We start from the raw sequence: 14,304 nt of genomic DNA on the forward strand, positions 1-14,304 counted from the left end.
TATAGCCTGCTGTGAAAAAATGGGGAGCACTCTGTTTTATTAGCCACAGAATTCTGAACATTCTTGTCCTAGAATCTTGGTTTTGTTGTTGAAAACTTGTCCAAACCAGATAGCAATGACTCCATTTTGCATCTATCAGCATAAATGGGTTTAAGTATTAGCAAACATGCAAGTTTCGAAAATGAAATTTGCAGCAGGGAAGCAACTGGGAGTATGTGTCACTAATGCAGATATTTTGAGCTTCAGGGCAATTTTGCATCCAGGGACTTAAGAGATTTTACCGCTTTATCAGAGTCCACTTAAATCCCTTTTCATAGGGAAAGTTCACAGTCCTCCACACTCTTGTGGATCTTTTCCTTCATGATGACTTATCCTTCCCTTTTTCTCGGGAATCAGAATCCTCTTCCCCTCCATGCCCTAGTCTGATCCAGGATTAATTTATCTCAGCTCATCTTTTTTTTTTAAGGTTTTTTTGCAAGGCAATGGGGTTAAATGGCTTACCCAAGGCCACACAGCTAGGTAATTATTAAGTGTCTGAGGCCGAATTTGAACTCAGGTACTCCTGACTCCAGGGCCGATGCTCTATCCACTGAGCCACCTAGCCACCCTCTTTTTTTTAAGATTTTATTTATTTTTTAGTTTTGCAATTTCCCCCCCCCATCTTACTTCCCTCCCCCACCCCCACAGAAGGCAATTTGCCAGTCTTTACATTGTTTCCATGGTATACATTGATCCAAATGGAGTGTGATGAGAGAGAAATCATATCCTTAAAAAAGAGCCATAAAGTAAAAGAGAGAGCAAGATCAGACAATAAGATAGCAGGGGTTTTTTTTCCTAAATTAAAGGTAATAGTTCTTGTTCTTTGTTCAAACTCCACAATTCTTTCTCTGGATACAGATGGTATTCTCCATCTCAGACAGCCCTAAATTGTCCCTGATTGTTGCACTGATGGAATGAGCGAGTCCATCAAGGTTGATCATCACTCCCATGTTGCTGTTAGGGTGTACAATTTTTTTCTGGTTCTGCTCATCTCACTCAGCATCAGTTCATGCAAATCCCTCCAGGCTTCCCTGAATTCCCATGTCTCCTGGTTTCTAATAGAACAATAGTGTTCCTTGACATACATATACCACAGTTTGCTAAGCCATTCCCCAATTGAAGGACATTTACTTGATTTCCAATTCTTTGCCACCACAAACAGGGCTGCTATGAATATTTTTGTACAAGTGATGTTTTAACCCCTTTTCATCATCTCTTCAGGGTATAGGCCCAGTTCAACTCATCTTTTCTATCCCTCTTTCCTCTAGCCATGTGGTGAGACAAACTCAGGAGTCAACGTTTACCATGGCTGTTCCTTGTTCTCCATAGATTCTTGCTACTTTGCTAAAGACAGAAAGCAAATAAGCTCCTAAACCCTTCAGAAGAAGCAAAATTTGCTAAGCTGATTTAAGAGTCATAAATAAAAATATATTTGCTGTAATAGGATAAAAGCAAATTTCATCAGTTTGGAGAAGAGCAGAGGGAAAGGAAAGGCTCTCTGCCATTCTTTTCTTCCTACAAGTCTCACCTCAAGGGTGTTTTTCCCCCCAATGGCACAATCATTGTTGTCCTCATCCTTTGACTGGCCCTTGAGATTAGTGAGGTGGGGCTTGGCTCTGCACAGGACCCCAGGGTCCTTTTTTGTAGCCTGTGGCTGACAAATGACATCCACTCAGCTCTACCTGTTTTTGGTCTTCCAGTCCACAAGCACCACAGCCCCAGGTCCCTGAGGCTTCCTGGGCAGACGAGGGAAGCGTCGTTTATCACCTGACAGATGAAGACTTTGACAAGTTTGTGAAGGAGCACTCCTCTGTACTCATCATGTTCCATGCCCCATGTGAGTGGAATGTTTTCTTCCCCCAACTCTTCATCCCCTCCCTTGTCTTGACAACCTCAGCTGAAATCTGAACATGGCCTCTGAAATGTTCAACCTTTTATAATAGTCATCATTCAGAAGTCTTTATTAATTGTGCACAGCACTGTATTGAGTTCTTCTCTTCAAAAATAATTATGCAGTTATACTCTCACTAATTATACAATTATATTTTCACAGTAGAGGCTCAAAGAGTTAACTGAGTTAGGAATTAGGAGTGAGTTGTCCCCCTCCCTATTCATGCAACATGTGCTCTAGAAATGTGAAGCCCTTTCAGTGTTAAGCATCACAAAGGAAGGGAATATGATGCAAACAGAAGTCATATAATACATTCTTTTGTTTATTGGTTAGCTTTGAATTAGCTTCAGAAACTTTCGAACTTGTGTGAGTACTCCTAGGCCCTTTGCTGGTCCTTGGGACACCCAGGGAAAGGGATTAGGGGAAAGGGTATGGAATAAATAGGTCCTAGAGAAAAGCTCAAAGGAAAGGGCAGCATTGTGTCTATTTGATGATTCAGTCCAAAAACCATAGTTCGTGGACCACCATTACATAAAGTGGTTTGAATGTCATCTTCTCTTTCCATCCCTGATCTCTCTCCCTTATCTCTATAAATAACCTGTACCAGCAAGGGAATGAGAAAAAAGAAAAAAAGAGATTTTTAAAACATGTGAAATAACTCCTGGGAAGTAGAGAGAGATCCTAAACAGAGAGATAGCAGTGGGGAAAGTAACTCCAGCTTGAAGTAATTTATGTAAGACTTGAAGGTGGAAGCCCAGAGCTGGTAACATATTTACCTATCAGGAAGAAAACTTCAGTCAGGGAATCACTGAACAATAAGAAAAAGCAGGTAATGAAAAAAGGAGAACCTTAAAAACCATGGATTAAACATCTGAATTTGATGCTAGAAATCACTAGAATCTTCTTGTGGTATCTCTGCATAGGAGAGAGGAAATTGATGCCTTGAGAAGAAATGTTCACAATTATTTGTGAGGAAGAGATTAGATCAGAAAGACTGGACTAGGACAGAGGGGCAGTGCTTTAAGGTAGGGTTGGGGGAAAAACAAGCAAACAGAAAAATCTGGCATTGTAGTCATTCCATCAACCTCTTATATACTTCTTATTCAGTAACTCTCTCCAGCATTCCCCAAAGCTAGCTCATTAGGACAGAGGCAGCATTGCAGTCACCTCACTGGCTAAAAAGTTCTCTCCAGGCCATTCTCAGACTTGCTGATGGAAGCAAGTTTAGAAGCAATTTACTTCCCCATAGCTGGAGGAAAATGGTTCCTCCCTGTTCTTTTCCCTCCTCCCCCTCCTCCACCCCTGTCACCTACGCCAGCAGTAAAGACAGAGGATAAAAGGTCCTTGACTATTTCTAGCTTGGGAAGCTCTATAAGGTTGTCTGCTTCAATCTCTCTCCCCACAATCTTGTTCTATCTCCAAAGAAAACCCAACACCCTGGTAAAGGTCAGAAATAGAATTCTGTTCTGCATTCAAAACCCAGCAACATTTCTGCACGTGCTTAAAACTAGTTATGTACACATAATGCAGCTTGGGGAGAAGGGAGGGACTTGACGGCATATTTGAGTGTATGTATTTACGAGATTCCTTATATAAAAATTATAAATTGTTGTAAAATTCTAAGTACTAGGACTTCTAATTGGTGAGAATAAATTTCATACCTCTCTTCAAAATATTATTGCACTCATATTAACACTTCTGAGTGAGAAATAAATATTTTTTGTCATTATTCCTTTGGCAGTCTTAGGCATTCACATAGCACTGCAACAACTGATATTTGCCCTGTATTTGAGCACAGGCAGCTTGGCTCCCACCCTTTTCTTCCCAGTACAGTCATCTCTTCTTGGATCATAGAGGTGAAGTTCAATGCATATTAGGCAGAGAAATAGAGATCATTTCTGTGATATATGATGCAATCTGATGGTTGCCCTATAGGTAATCATCCACAGATATTTATTTAGCACTCAGAACCTCTGATTCCAAATCAATTGTTCTTTCCACTATTCTGTTGGATTCATTTCTCTTTGGTTAGTGGAGTAAAAAGGAGAAGGCTTGGGGGTGGCTAGGTGGCTCAGTGGATAGACTACTGGCCTTGGAGTCAAGAGTACCTAAATTCAAATCCGGCCTCAGGCACTTAATAATTACCTAGCTGTTTGTCCTTGGGCAATCCACTTAACCCCATTGCCTTGCAAAAAAAAAAAAAACCTTAAAAAAAAAAGGCTAACTAGCAGCACTATTTGACCTGCCTGCTAAAGAGTCCATGTGGGCAGCCATGCCTCCCTTAATTAATCCTCCCCAAAATATTCCCTTGTGTCTTCTCCATCAAGGAAAATGATTATTTAATTGGAAAAAGTAGAATGAATGTGCTTAAGAGGGAATAGGAAACCCTGATAGATAAGTAAAAAGCAAAATGACACCTAGCTTCTTTAAATGATTTTGATTCTTCAGTCCAGGGTGCAAAGATTATAAGCAAGAACCACTACCAGTAATCTTTAAAAAAATCACAATAAATAGTAGAGACTGGATATGATTTGTGAACATAGACCCCAAAACTACAGCCCAGGAACTTGCTGTCCATCCCCAGTGCATGTCCAGAATAAATTATCAATAGTATGTGAGCACGTGGGGAAGATAGGAATCTGGGATCAAGTTAGGACTTCAGAAGAACCTCATTACCCACTTTCGACTGAGAGATCAGGTTGTATTGTAGAAGTAATCTATCTGGATTTCTCCAAGGCATTTGATAGAAGGCCATTTGAGGCATGTAACACACACACACACACACACACACACACACACACACACACACAGAAATACAACCTTATGAAAAGATAGAAAAAGATGGGCTAACAGATGCTTCATGGTTATTGAACAGCTATATCATCTGTGTGAATCTAAAAGTTGGTCTTTCCATAGCAGTGTCCCAGCACTTTGTCCTGCCCAACATTTTCACTGATGACATGGAAGAAGATATAATAAAAGGTTTATCAGATTTACAAGTGACACAAAGTTGGGGACAATAGCTCATATGATAGAATTAGTGCTCATAGCAGTTTTTGACAAGCTTAACAAATGGGGCAAAGCTAACAAGATTAAATTGAAAAGGGATACAAGTGAAATTCTGCTTTTTTAGGTTAAAAACATCAGTTGACTCAATTTGGGCAGGGAATCCTATCATTGCTGTGGTACATGTGAAAATATTTCCTGGTATTAACTAACTACAAGTCAAGTGTGACATCACAGTGATCTGAGTGCCAAAAAGTGCTAACATAATCCCTTAGGCTATCTTAATGAAAATGGAGTGATCAAATGGAGGAAGTAAAAGGTTCCACTGTGCCCAGGAATTTTTATTCCAAATCCAGATTATATTCAGAGCTGAGGGCCACATGTTAAAACAAACTGAAGAGTGACCAGAATGGTAAAGAATCTATTAACCACAGTCAGTCAGTGATAAGTCATCAAGCATTTATTAAGTGCTTACTGTAAACTTAGAGCTAAGGGCATAGAGAAAAGCTAATGCCTAGTCCCTGCCCTTAAGGAATGCACGTTTTAATGGGGGAGACAACCTGCAGATAAGTCTGTACATATAAGATATATGCAGTGCAAGTGGCAGTCTCCCTAGGAAACCACTTTTGGAGAAAGTGGGATTGGAACTAAGACTTGAAGGAAACCAGAGGCTAGGTGAAGTAGGAGAGCATTTGATGCATGGGGTCACCCAGGTCAGAGGGCATACAAGTGAGGGTGGTGTCCCAGCGAGCAGGCTGGTATGGGTTGGTTCTCTATTAGAAAAATGCTAACCCTACTTTTGAGGATGGTCCCATTCTGAAGCTGGCTTATGCAGATACAGAATATTAATGGTGTGTTGGGGGGGGGGGGTTGTAAGGCTTAAGGTGAGGTTGTAAGGTTTAGTGACTTGTTGAAGATCACACAGCTGGACAATTAATTATTAAGTGTCTGAGGTAAGGTTTGAACTCATGTCCTTCTGACTTCAGGGTTGGTGCTCTATCTCCTGCACCACCTGGTTGCCCCAATGGTGTGTTTTAAATAAACTCAGACCTCAATATCTTGGTGGTATGGAATTTGCTCCTGCTAAAACAGATTGCATTCTCTCTTTATCTTAGTGAACAATTTCATTAGTTAACTCAAGCCCAAAAAAGTTATCACTTTAAGTCTTTGACTGTTCTTGACTTCACTAGGCTGATCCTGGAGTGACAATTGCAGGACCTGTATTCAAAACCTTTTCAACTTAATTGAATCCACTGAAAGAAAGTTTCATTCTGTTGGTAGAACATCAGGAATCTCGGGTCATCTCTACCTTGCAGTGGAAAACAATTGTAAATTCAGTAAATAAATTTGCCAGTAGATTTTTCCCATGTACTAAGTGGTAGGGAAATAGGGAGAATTCAAGGATGATGCTTTCCCTGGCTGAATCAGACAGGATCTAAGCTCTTTTCCTCCCTCATTTCAAAATCAGGATGCTCTTCCCAGTCTTGCTGTATTGGGGCAGCTGAGTCCTTCTGACTTCCATTGTATACAGTTAAATAAATGCATGAAATAGCTTTTTATTAAATACTTTCTGTATGCTAGGGATGCTCCAGGTACCAGAGAATAATAACAAGATAGTCCCTTCCCTCAGGGGGGTTACATACTGATTAGGGGAGGGCTACACATATTAGAAATAGTGGCTAGGGAGGCACATTTTGTTCATTGAAGTCAAAAGGACATGATGAGGAAACTCACAGAACAAATGACTGCCCAGTCTCAGAAATGGTTTAAAGATGCTGTTTTATTCACAGTGTGGTAGTGCAAATAAGAAATAGTTAATCAGTTGTGGGCAGGGAGTGGGGGGGGGGCGGTATAGGGACGGTGACAGCCTATCCCATACCAGTCTCCATTATCCTTATCTGGCAATGGGATGAGAAGGGAGTGCAAAGATTGCATATGGGAGGAAATGACCCCCTTTTTTCCCCTTGGTGGGATCTTGTCCTTCTATCTAGAGATCTTTAAAAACCTGTAAGGCACTTTGGGCTAACATATTCTAGGTATAGGGTGTGTGTTTTTGATTTAACCATATGATTTTGGAGAAAAGGGTGATTCTTACAATACAGTTGAGATACATTTTTCCCATCCTGGTCTCAGTCTCCATACCAGGCCATCTGTTGTTCCAGCTTCCATCTCATAACAGAAATCAAAACTCCCATCCACATAACTATAGGCTCTGATGATCAAAATCTATGTTTTATAAATATTAATTTAGCAACAATGGGGAAGCTAATTTGAGTGAGCAGAGATTGGAAGGAGAGAGAGAGTAGGAGACCGAGACCATCATAGTAATTCAGACAAAAGGTGACAAGGGCCTATTTTAGGGTAAGCCGTGTGTATGAAGAGACAGATATTGATACAAAATAAGTTAATTATGTCTTCTGAATAAAACTTCACCACTCCTTTGTGGGGCTGGGGTGGGCAGGGAGATGAGAAAGGAAGAAAAGTCAAATATAACTCCCATGCTTGTGAACCTGAGTGACTGTCTGCAGGAGAGTGTTCCTCTCATTGTGAATGTGAGAAACAGGCTGAGCAGCAAATAATGTTTTTGACCACGTAGCTAGAAAGTATGAAAGGCAAGATTTAAACTTAGGTCTTTCTGACTTTAAGTCTAGTACTCTAATCACTATGCCATGCAGGCTCTCCAACCAGAACCCTCAGGAAGTTCTGGAACCCCCACTTAGTAGATACTTGTTAAGGCCTGACAACTAATTGAAATTTATTGGATCCAAACAAACTAAAAAGCCTGGAGCTAGATAGGAGGTTGACAGTCCTGCTGCAAAAGGGAGGCATGCTTTGAAGGAATTGATTCTAGGTTTCTGGGTTAGGCTAAGAAAGTAAGGGTGAGAGCACTTAGGCAGATTATAAAACCCCTCCAGCAAGGAAGCTTGACAGTAAAACTTAATGGCCTATCAAATCACAATCACTAAGGCAAACAAAAGCAGCAACCTAGCGGATTCCCTTATCACTTGCTTCTTAGCTGCATATCCCACAGCCTTTGGGGAATGTGGAATTCCCAAAGGCCAGTATGTGGTGTAGCCTTATTGGCAACAGGAATTTTTAAATGCATTTTTTTATTCAGAACTTAAAACTCAAATAAACTTGTGTGTGTATACATATATATATATATATATATATATATATATATATGTATATGTATATGTATATATATAGTAGAATAGGAAAGATTGTGTGGGAAACTACAACTATACTTTGTAAAACTTGCTTTTTAAGCATATATTTCATGTGTAACTTTCAAAGCTGTCCTGCTTGTCTGTGACTCCTTATGACCTTTCTTCTCTTCTTTTTATATTTTGTTAATGGGAGTAGGGGGTTGCCCCTCTCCCACTCCATAGAATTAGAGAGGGGAAATAGGAAAAACAAAACTCTGACAACAAATATACACAGTCAAGCAAAACAGCCTCCCCTAACAGCCAGGTCCTACATATCTTTCATTCACCTCTCTCCAAGTGGTGAGTAGCAGTCTTCCTTATCAGTAATCTGGAATTGTGGTTGGTCATTTCTTCAGTCAGAGTTATTAAATCCTTCAAAATTGGTTTCTCGGGTGGCTAGGTGGCCCAATGGATAAAGCACCAGACCTGGAGTCAGGAGTACCTGGGTTCAAATCCGGTCTCAGACACTTAATAATTACCTAGCTGTGTGGCTTTGGGCAAGCCACTTAACCCCACTTACCTTGCAAAATAAAAATAAAAATAATTGGTTTCTCTACAGTGTTATATAAATTGTCTCCTGATTCTGCTTACTTGACTTTGTTTCATTCAGTTCTTCTAAGGTTTTTTCCTGAAATTGTGCCTTATATAATTTCTTATTACACAATAATATTCTATTACATTTGTAAACCATAATTTGTTCACCTCAATTGATGAGCAACTTTATAGTTTCCAGTTTTTTACTAATACTACTCTAAAAAGAGCCCCAATTAATATTTTTGTATAAATAGGTCTTTTTTTCTCCTTTTTATGTTTTGGGATGTAGACCAATGGTATCAGTGGGTCAGAGGGGATGCAAAGTTGATTGACTTTATAGAGATAGTTCCAAATTGCTTTCTAGAATGACTCATCAATTAATAGTTCCACCAAAACTGCATTAATTTTTGGTGATAAAATTATAGCATATTTTTATACCCCCACCCCCTCCCCAGGACCAGAACACTATGGGGAGGAAAGCTTTGCCAATGCTGAGTCAGCATCTTTATTGATTTGTCATTCATTCATTGGAAACTTTGTTTGCAGAAGTATATAGATCAGCTACCACTTCTTTTGTTTAAGATACTAGGAATTGATGGGGGGGGGAACTTGACATCATAAGACTCAAGATGATTTGGAGTAATTTCTAAATCTGAGAAAAGGAACTTGAGATAATGTAAGAATTTAGTAATACTCCTATATAAATTTTCTTGAGCAATGTGGGTTAAGGGAGGCAGGGGCCAGTAGAATATACAAATATAGTAAATTATTTCTCTGTAACTTAGGGTAAAATCAAGCACTTTAAGTTAGCAAGAATTTGGACATATAATAGCACTTAGGAACATATAAGAAGTAGACCTTGCCCTCAAAGAGTTCACAGCCTTTTGGGGCAAGGGCAAGACCTATCTATGAGGAAAGTTAATTATTGCAAGTCAAAAAATACAAGGACAGTAGCAAAGCAAATTTGTGATTATTTGTTAAATGGAACATCAGAGAATGAGTGCCAAGAGTCGAGAAGCAAGTTTCTAGGTCTGTAATGCTCTGGGAATGCTACATGGAATAGATAGAATTTGAGTAGGGCCTAGGAGAATGGAAGAGAAATTGTTTCAATCTTTATCTCCCCAGCAGCCAACATCATAATTGACTTAAAGCAGGCCCTAGATGAGTATTTGTTCATCAATTGATTCATAGGATACAGATAGTTGGGAAGAAGTAGAGGAGGCATTCCAAATTGGTGAAATTTATATGAGTTCAGGTAGGAATGAATTATGTTATATTTAGAAAATATAATAAACTATTCAAGCGTCAGATTCTTTTAGGAGTGTATCATTAGATAAGGCAAAGAAAGGTCAAATCATGGAGAGCTATGAATGACCAGCTAAAGAATAATAAGCTTTATCCTGTAGGAAAGAGTTGAAGATTTCTGTGCAAGGAAGTGATAGAGGAAGATTGATTTGGGAATAGTCTATAGTTTTAGTGCCTAGAAGGAACACAGGGGGCATTTAGTTCAGGCCTCTCATTTGCTAGCTGAGGAAGGTGAGACCTAGAACAGTTGAGACTTAATATAGTTCACTCAGATAATCGCAGGGAAGGGATTCAGATGCATGTCTTTAGATTCTAAATTCAGTTTATAAAGAGGACAGACTGGAAGCAGAGATGAATTAGGCCAATTTTACAATATTCTCGGCATGAGGGCAAAAATTTAGGTAGCTGAAATAAGAATGAAAAGGAAAGTATAAGTGTGAGACATTTTGAAAAAAATGTATCATTAGGGTTTTAATGACTGGCTATTGGGAACAAAGGAAAAGCTTCTGAGACAGGATAACTAGGAGAATGATGGACACAAGAAGGAAAGTTGGAGAGGGATCCAACTTTGGGGGTCTCATTAATGAATTTAGTTTTATATATGGAGTTTAAGATAACTGCAAGGCTTCCAATTGGAAATTTTCAATACACAGTAAGATATGTCTGAACATTAAGGGAAAAAAAAGTTAGTAGATGCCCGTGATAAGAATGGCTAGTCTCCTCATTGTTTCTTTCTCCACCCTGAGTACTACATTTAACCTGCCAAAGAAGAACTGGTGAAGGATCCATTCATGCTATGTCTGGGAGAGAGAAAATTGGGTAGAACTCTCTCCTGCCTGTCATTCTCCTCCCCTTACAAAATCAAATCCCCATAGGGAGCACTTGCATCAAACTCTGACCACACAGTTTAATTATTTTATTTCCTATATAAAGTTGATAGAGTTGCTGGATATTGTTGGCCTTTCCCAAAACCAACTGACATCAAGGGCTGTGTTTGTCACACATCCCTCACAGTGTCATGTACACATGGGTGACGGGGGAGGCTGGGGAGCTCCCCTTTTTATAAGTTTCTTAAAGCAAGAAAGATTCTTTTGTTTATTATCTAGGTTCAATATTGTTAGGCATACCAGGAGAAAAGATTCCATAACTTATAAAGAGGCTCTCTGGATCTCAGAGTGGTCACTAAACGTTAACCATGGTGGACCTTTTAACCTAGCCTATCAGTTCTCCTGAGGATATTTTAAAACTTATTTCAGAAAAATAATAGAATCTGATTCTATTTCCACTTAAATAATTACCAATAAAAATTCCTTTATTCTAAAAAAGGCAACCTTTTACTTAAGAATACCTTATTTAAGAAAAGTAGGAAAGCAGATTAAGTAACATCTCACATTTATACACAGTATTTTGTTTATTTTTTGTTTTTGAATTTTACAACTTTTCCCCATCTCATTTCCCTCCCCCCATCCCCACCCACAGAAAGCAGTCTGATAATCTTTACATTGTTTCCATGCTACAAATTGAACAAAATTGAATGTGTTGAGAGAGAAATCATATCCTTAAGGAAAAAATAAAATATAAAAGATAGCAAAATTACATAATAAGATGCTTTTTTAAAATTAAAAGTAATAGCCTTTGGTCTTTGTTTAAACTCCACAATTCCCTCTTTGGATATAGATGATATTCTCCATCACAGATACCCCAAAATTGTCCCTGATTGTTGCATTGATGGAATGAGCAAGTCCATCAAGATTGAGCATCACAACCCATGTTGCTGTTAGGGTGTACAGTGTTCTTCTGGTTCTGCTCATCTCACTCAGCATCAGTTCATGCTGATCTTTCCAGGCTTCTCTGAATTCCCATCCCTCCTGTTTTCTAATAGAACAATATTCTATAACATACATATACCACAATTTGTTCGGCCATTCCCCAGTTGATGGACAATCATTCAATTTCCAATTCTTTGCCACCACAAACAGGGCTGCTTTGAATATTTTTATACAAGTGATGTTTTTACCATTTTTCATGATCTCTTCAGGGTATAGACCCAGTAGTGGTATTGCTGGATCAAAGGGTGTTCACATTTTTATTTCCCTTTGGGCATAATTCCAAATTGCTCTCCAGAAAGGTTGAATGAGTTCACAGCTCCACCAACAATGCATTAGTGTCCCAGATTTCCCATATCCCTTCCAGCATTGATCATTGTCTTTTCTGGTCATATTGGCCAGTCTGAGAGGTAAGGTGGTACCTCAGAGATGTTTTAATTTGCATTTCTCTAATAAGTAATAATTTAGAACAATTTTTCATATGACTATGGATTGCTTTGATTTCCTCATCTATAAATTGCCTTTGCATATCCTTTGACCATTTGTCAATTGGGGAATGGCTTGATTTTTTTATAAATTGACACAGTTCTCTGTATATTTTAGAAATGAGTTCTTTGTCAGAAATACTAGTTATAAAAATTGTTTCCCAGTTTACTACATTTCTTTTGATCTTGGTTACAATGGTTTTGTTTGTGCAAAAGCTTTTTAATTTAATGTAAATTATCAAAATTATCTAGTTTGTTTTTAATGATGTTCTCCATCTCTTCTTTGGTCATAAAATGCTTCCCTTTCCATAGATAGCTCTGTATCAGTCATTTTCTGAATCTGAAAGACTGTATTTGAGAGCAGAAACCTTGTAATCCCAGTGATACTGAGAAGTTTCTGAGGAACCTTGTCTTTGTGAGATTGGGATTTCTATGATATCCAATAAGCCCCGGCTCACCTTGCTTTCCAGAAGCCTGGCTTCTTCCTTTCCCATATTGGCTCTGGTGTCCATTTCACCTGTTAAACCATCTGCAGTGATGGCCAGGGGCATTCCTGTCACCTGGCCCTATTTTGGTGCTGCCAGGAATTCAAGAAACTCTTGAAGGTTTATTTCCATCTGGACTAGCCTTGGCTCTGTGCCAATGCCTGTAGATGGCTGATGAATTTTTGATACTCTAAAGATTAAGGCCCTACTGCTTTGTTAGTAGAACGATTTTAATAGTGAACCATTAGAAACTTGGCAGTTCACTTGGCTTCCCAATTTTCCCCTATTTGGAATATTTTGTCCTTGGTGAGAGTGAAACTCCTTGGGTGAGGCTTCTTGGTGCCATTGAGCCATCACATTCCCAGGGAAGGTGAATAAAGTGGGAATGAGATATAAGAGCTTTTATATTAAGCTTTATAGTTTACAAACTCCTTTCTATATTCATTACCTCAGTCCAACACTGCAATGTAGGCAAAGCAGGGCTTGTCCTAATTTGGTGAGAGAAGAAATCCCATGTAATCTTTAGGCAGGACAGACAGAAGTCAGTTCAACTCACCTGTTCCTCATTAAGCACCTCCTCTGCCTTAGATGATGGGTACAAAGACAGATGAAATATTTCTCTTCCTCTGGGGCCAAACCACAAGGATGCAGATAAATAAACACAAAATATATACAAAGCAATTTGTCTGGGAGAGATTGGGATCAGGAAAGGACTCCTGGAACTTTCCTTGCTCAGGAGTTGAGAAACTGAAAATGAGTCGTCATTCTATCTTGGGAAGGGAATAAAGTATCCCAGAAGAAAGGGATGGTCTTTAAATCAATGTCAAATGATTAGAAAAGGCCAAAAAAGTTTTTTGTGATTGAGATGTGTATGGGGCAAGGGAGTTGTTTTTAGTGAGTTAATCTTAATGTATGCTTTTGGCTTTTCTGTTTGTTTTTAATGAGCTATAATGAATTCTTAGACATGTAGGATCTGATACAACTAGGTGGCACAGTGGATGGTGTGATGGGACTAAGTCAAGAAGTTGCTGTTGTTGAGTTGTTTCAATCATGTCCTGCTCTTCATGACCTCATTTGGGGTTTTCTTGGTAAAGATACTGGAATGGCTTGCCATTTCCTTCTCCAAGTTATTTTACAGATGAGGAAACTGAGTTAAATATGGTTAAGTGACTTTTCTGGGATTACACAGTTAGTAAGTGTCTGAGGCCAGATTTTTTTAACTTTATTTTATTTTTCCCCAGTTTCCCCAAGGTTTAACATTCATTTTTTAAACTTTACATTCTGAATTCTTTCCTTCTTCATACCTCATTCCCCCCCATTGAGAAAGCAAATAATTTGATATAGATTAAAAATATAAAACATTACCATAATAGTCATGATGTAGACAATTAAATTTAACACCCCCCACCAAAAAAAAAAGAAAAATCTCAAGAAAAATGAAGTTTAAAAAAGTATACTTCAATATATTCAAACATCATCAACTCTGTCTTTGGGGATGGATAGTATTCTTTATCACAAATTGAG

The 14,304-nt window shown here is 38.7% G+C and overlaps 1 protein-coding gene across 1 annotated transcript in view; it reads left to right on the forward strand.

Annotated features, from left to right (window-relative positions):
* The window catches only part of PDIA5 (protein disulfide isomerase family A member 5), a 173,947-nt gene that overhangs the window by 122,337 nt on the left and 37,306 nt on the right, over nt 1–14,304 (forward strand). Inside the window, exon 11 of the mRNA XM_074214668.1 lies at nt 1,740–1,876. Within this exon, the coding sequence (XP_074070769.1) occupies nt 1,740–1,876 (137 nt within the window). The remainder of the gene's footprint in view (nt 1–1,739; nt 1,877–14,304) is intronic.

The sequence above is a fragment of the Macrotis lagotis genome, chromosome 1 (genome assembly GCF_037893015.1).
Source record: "Macrotis lagotis isolate mMagLag1 chromosome 1, bilby.v1.9.chrom.fasta, whole genome shotgun sequence".
NCBI classification, from domain to species: domain Eukaryota; kingdom Metazoa; phylum Chordata; class Mammalia; order Peramelemorphia; family Peramelidae; genus Macrotis; species Macrotis lagotis.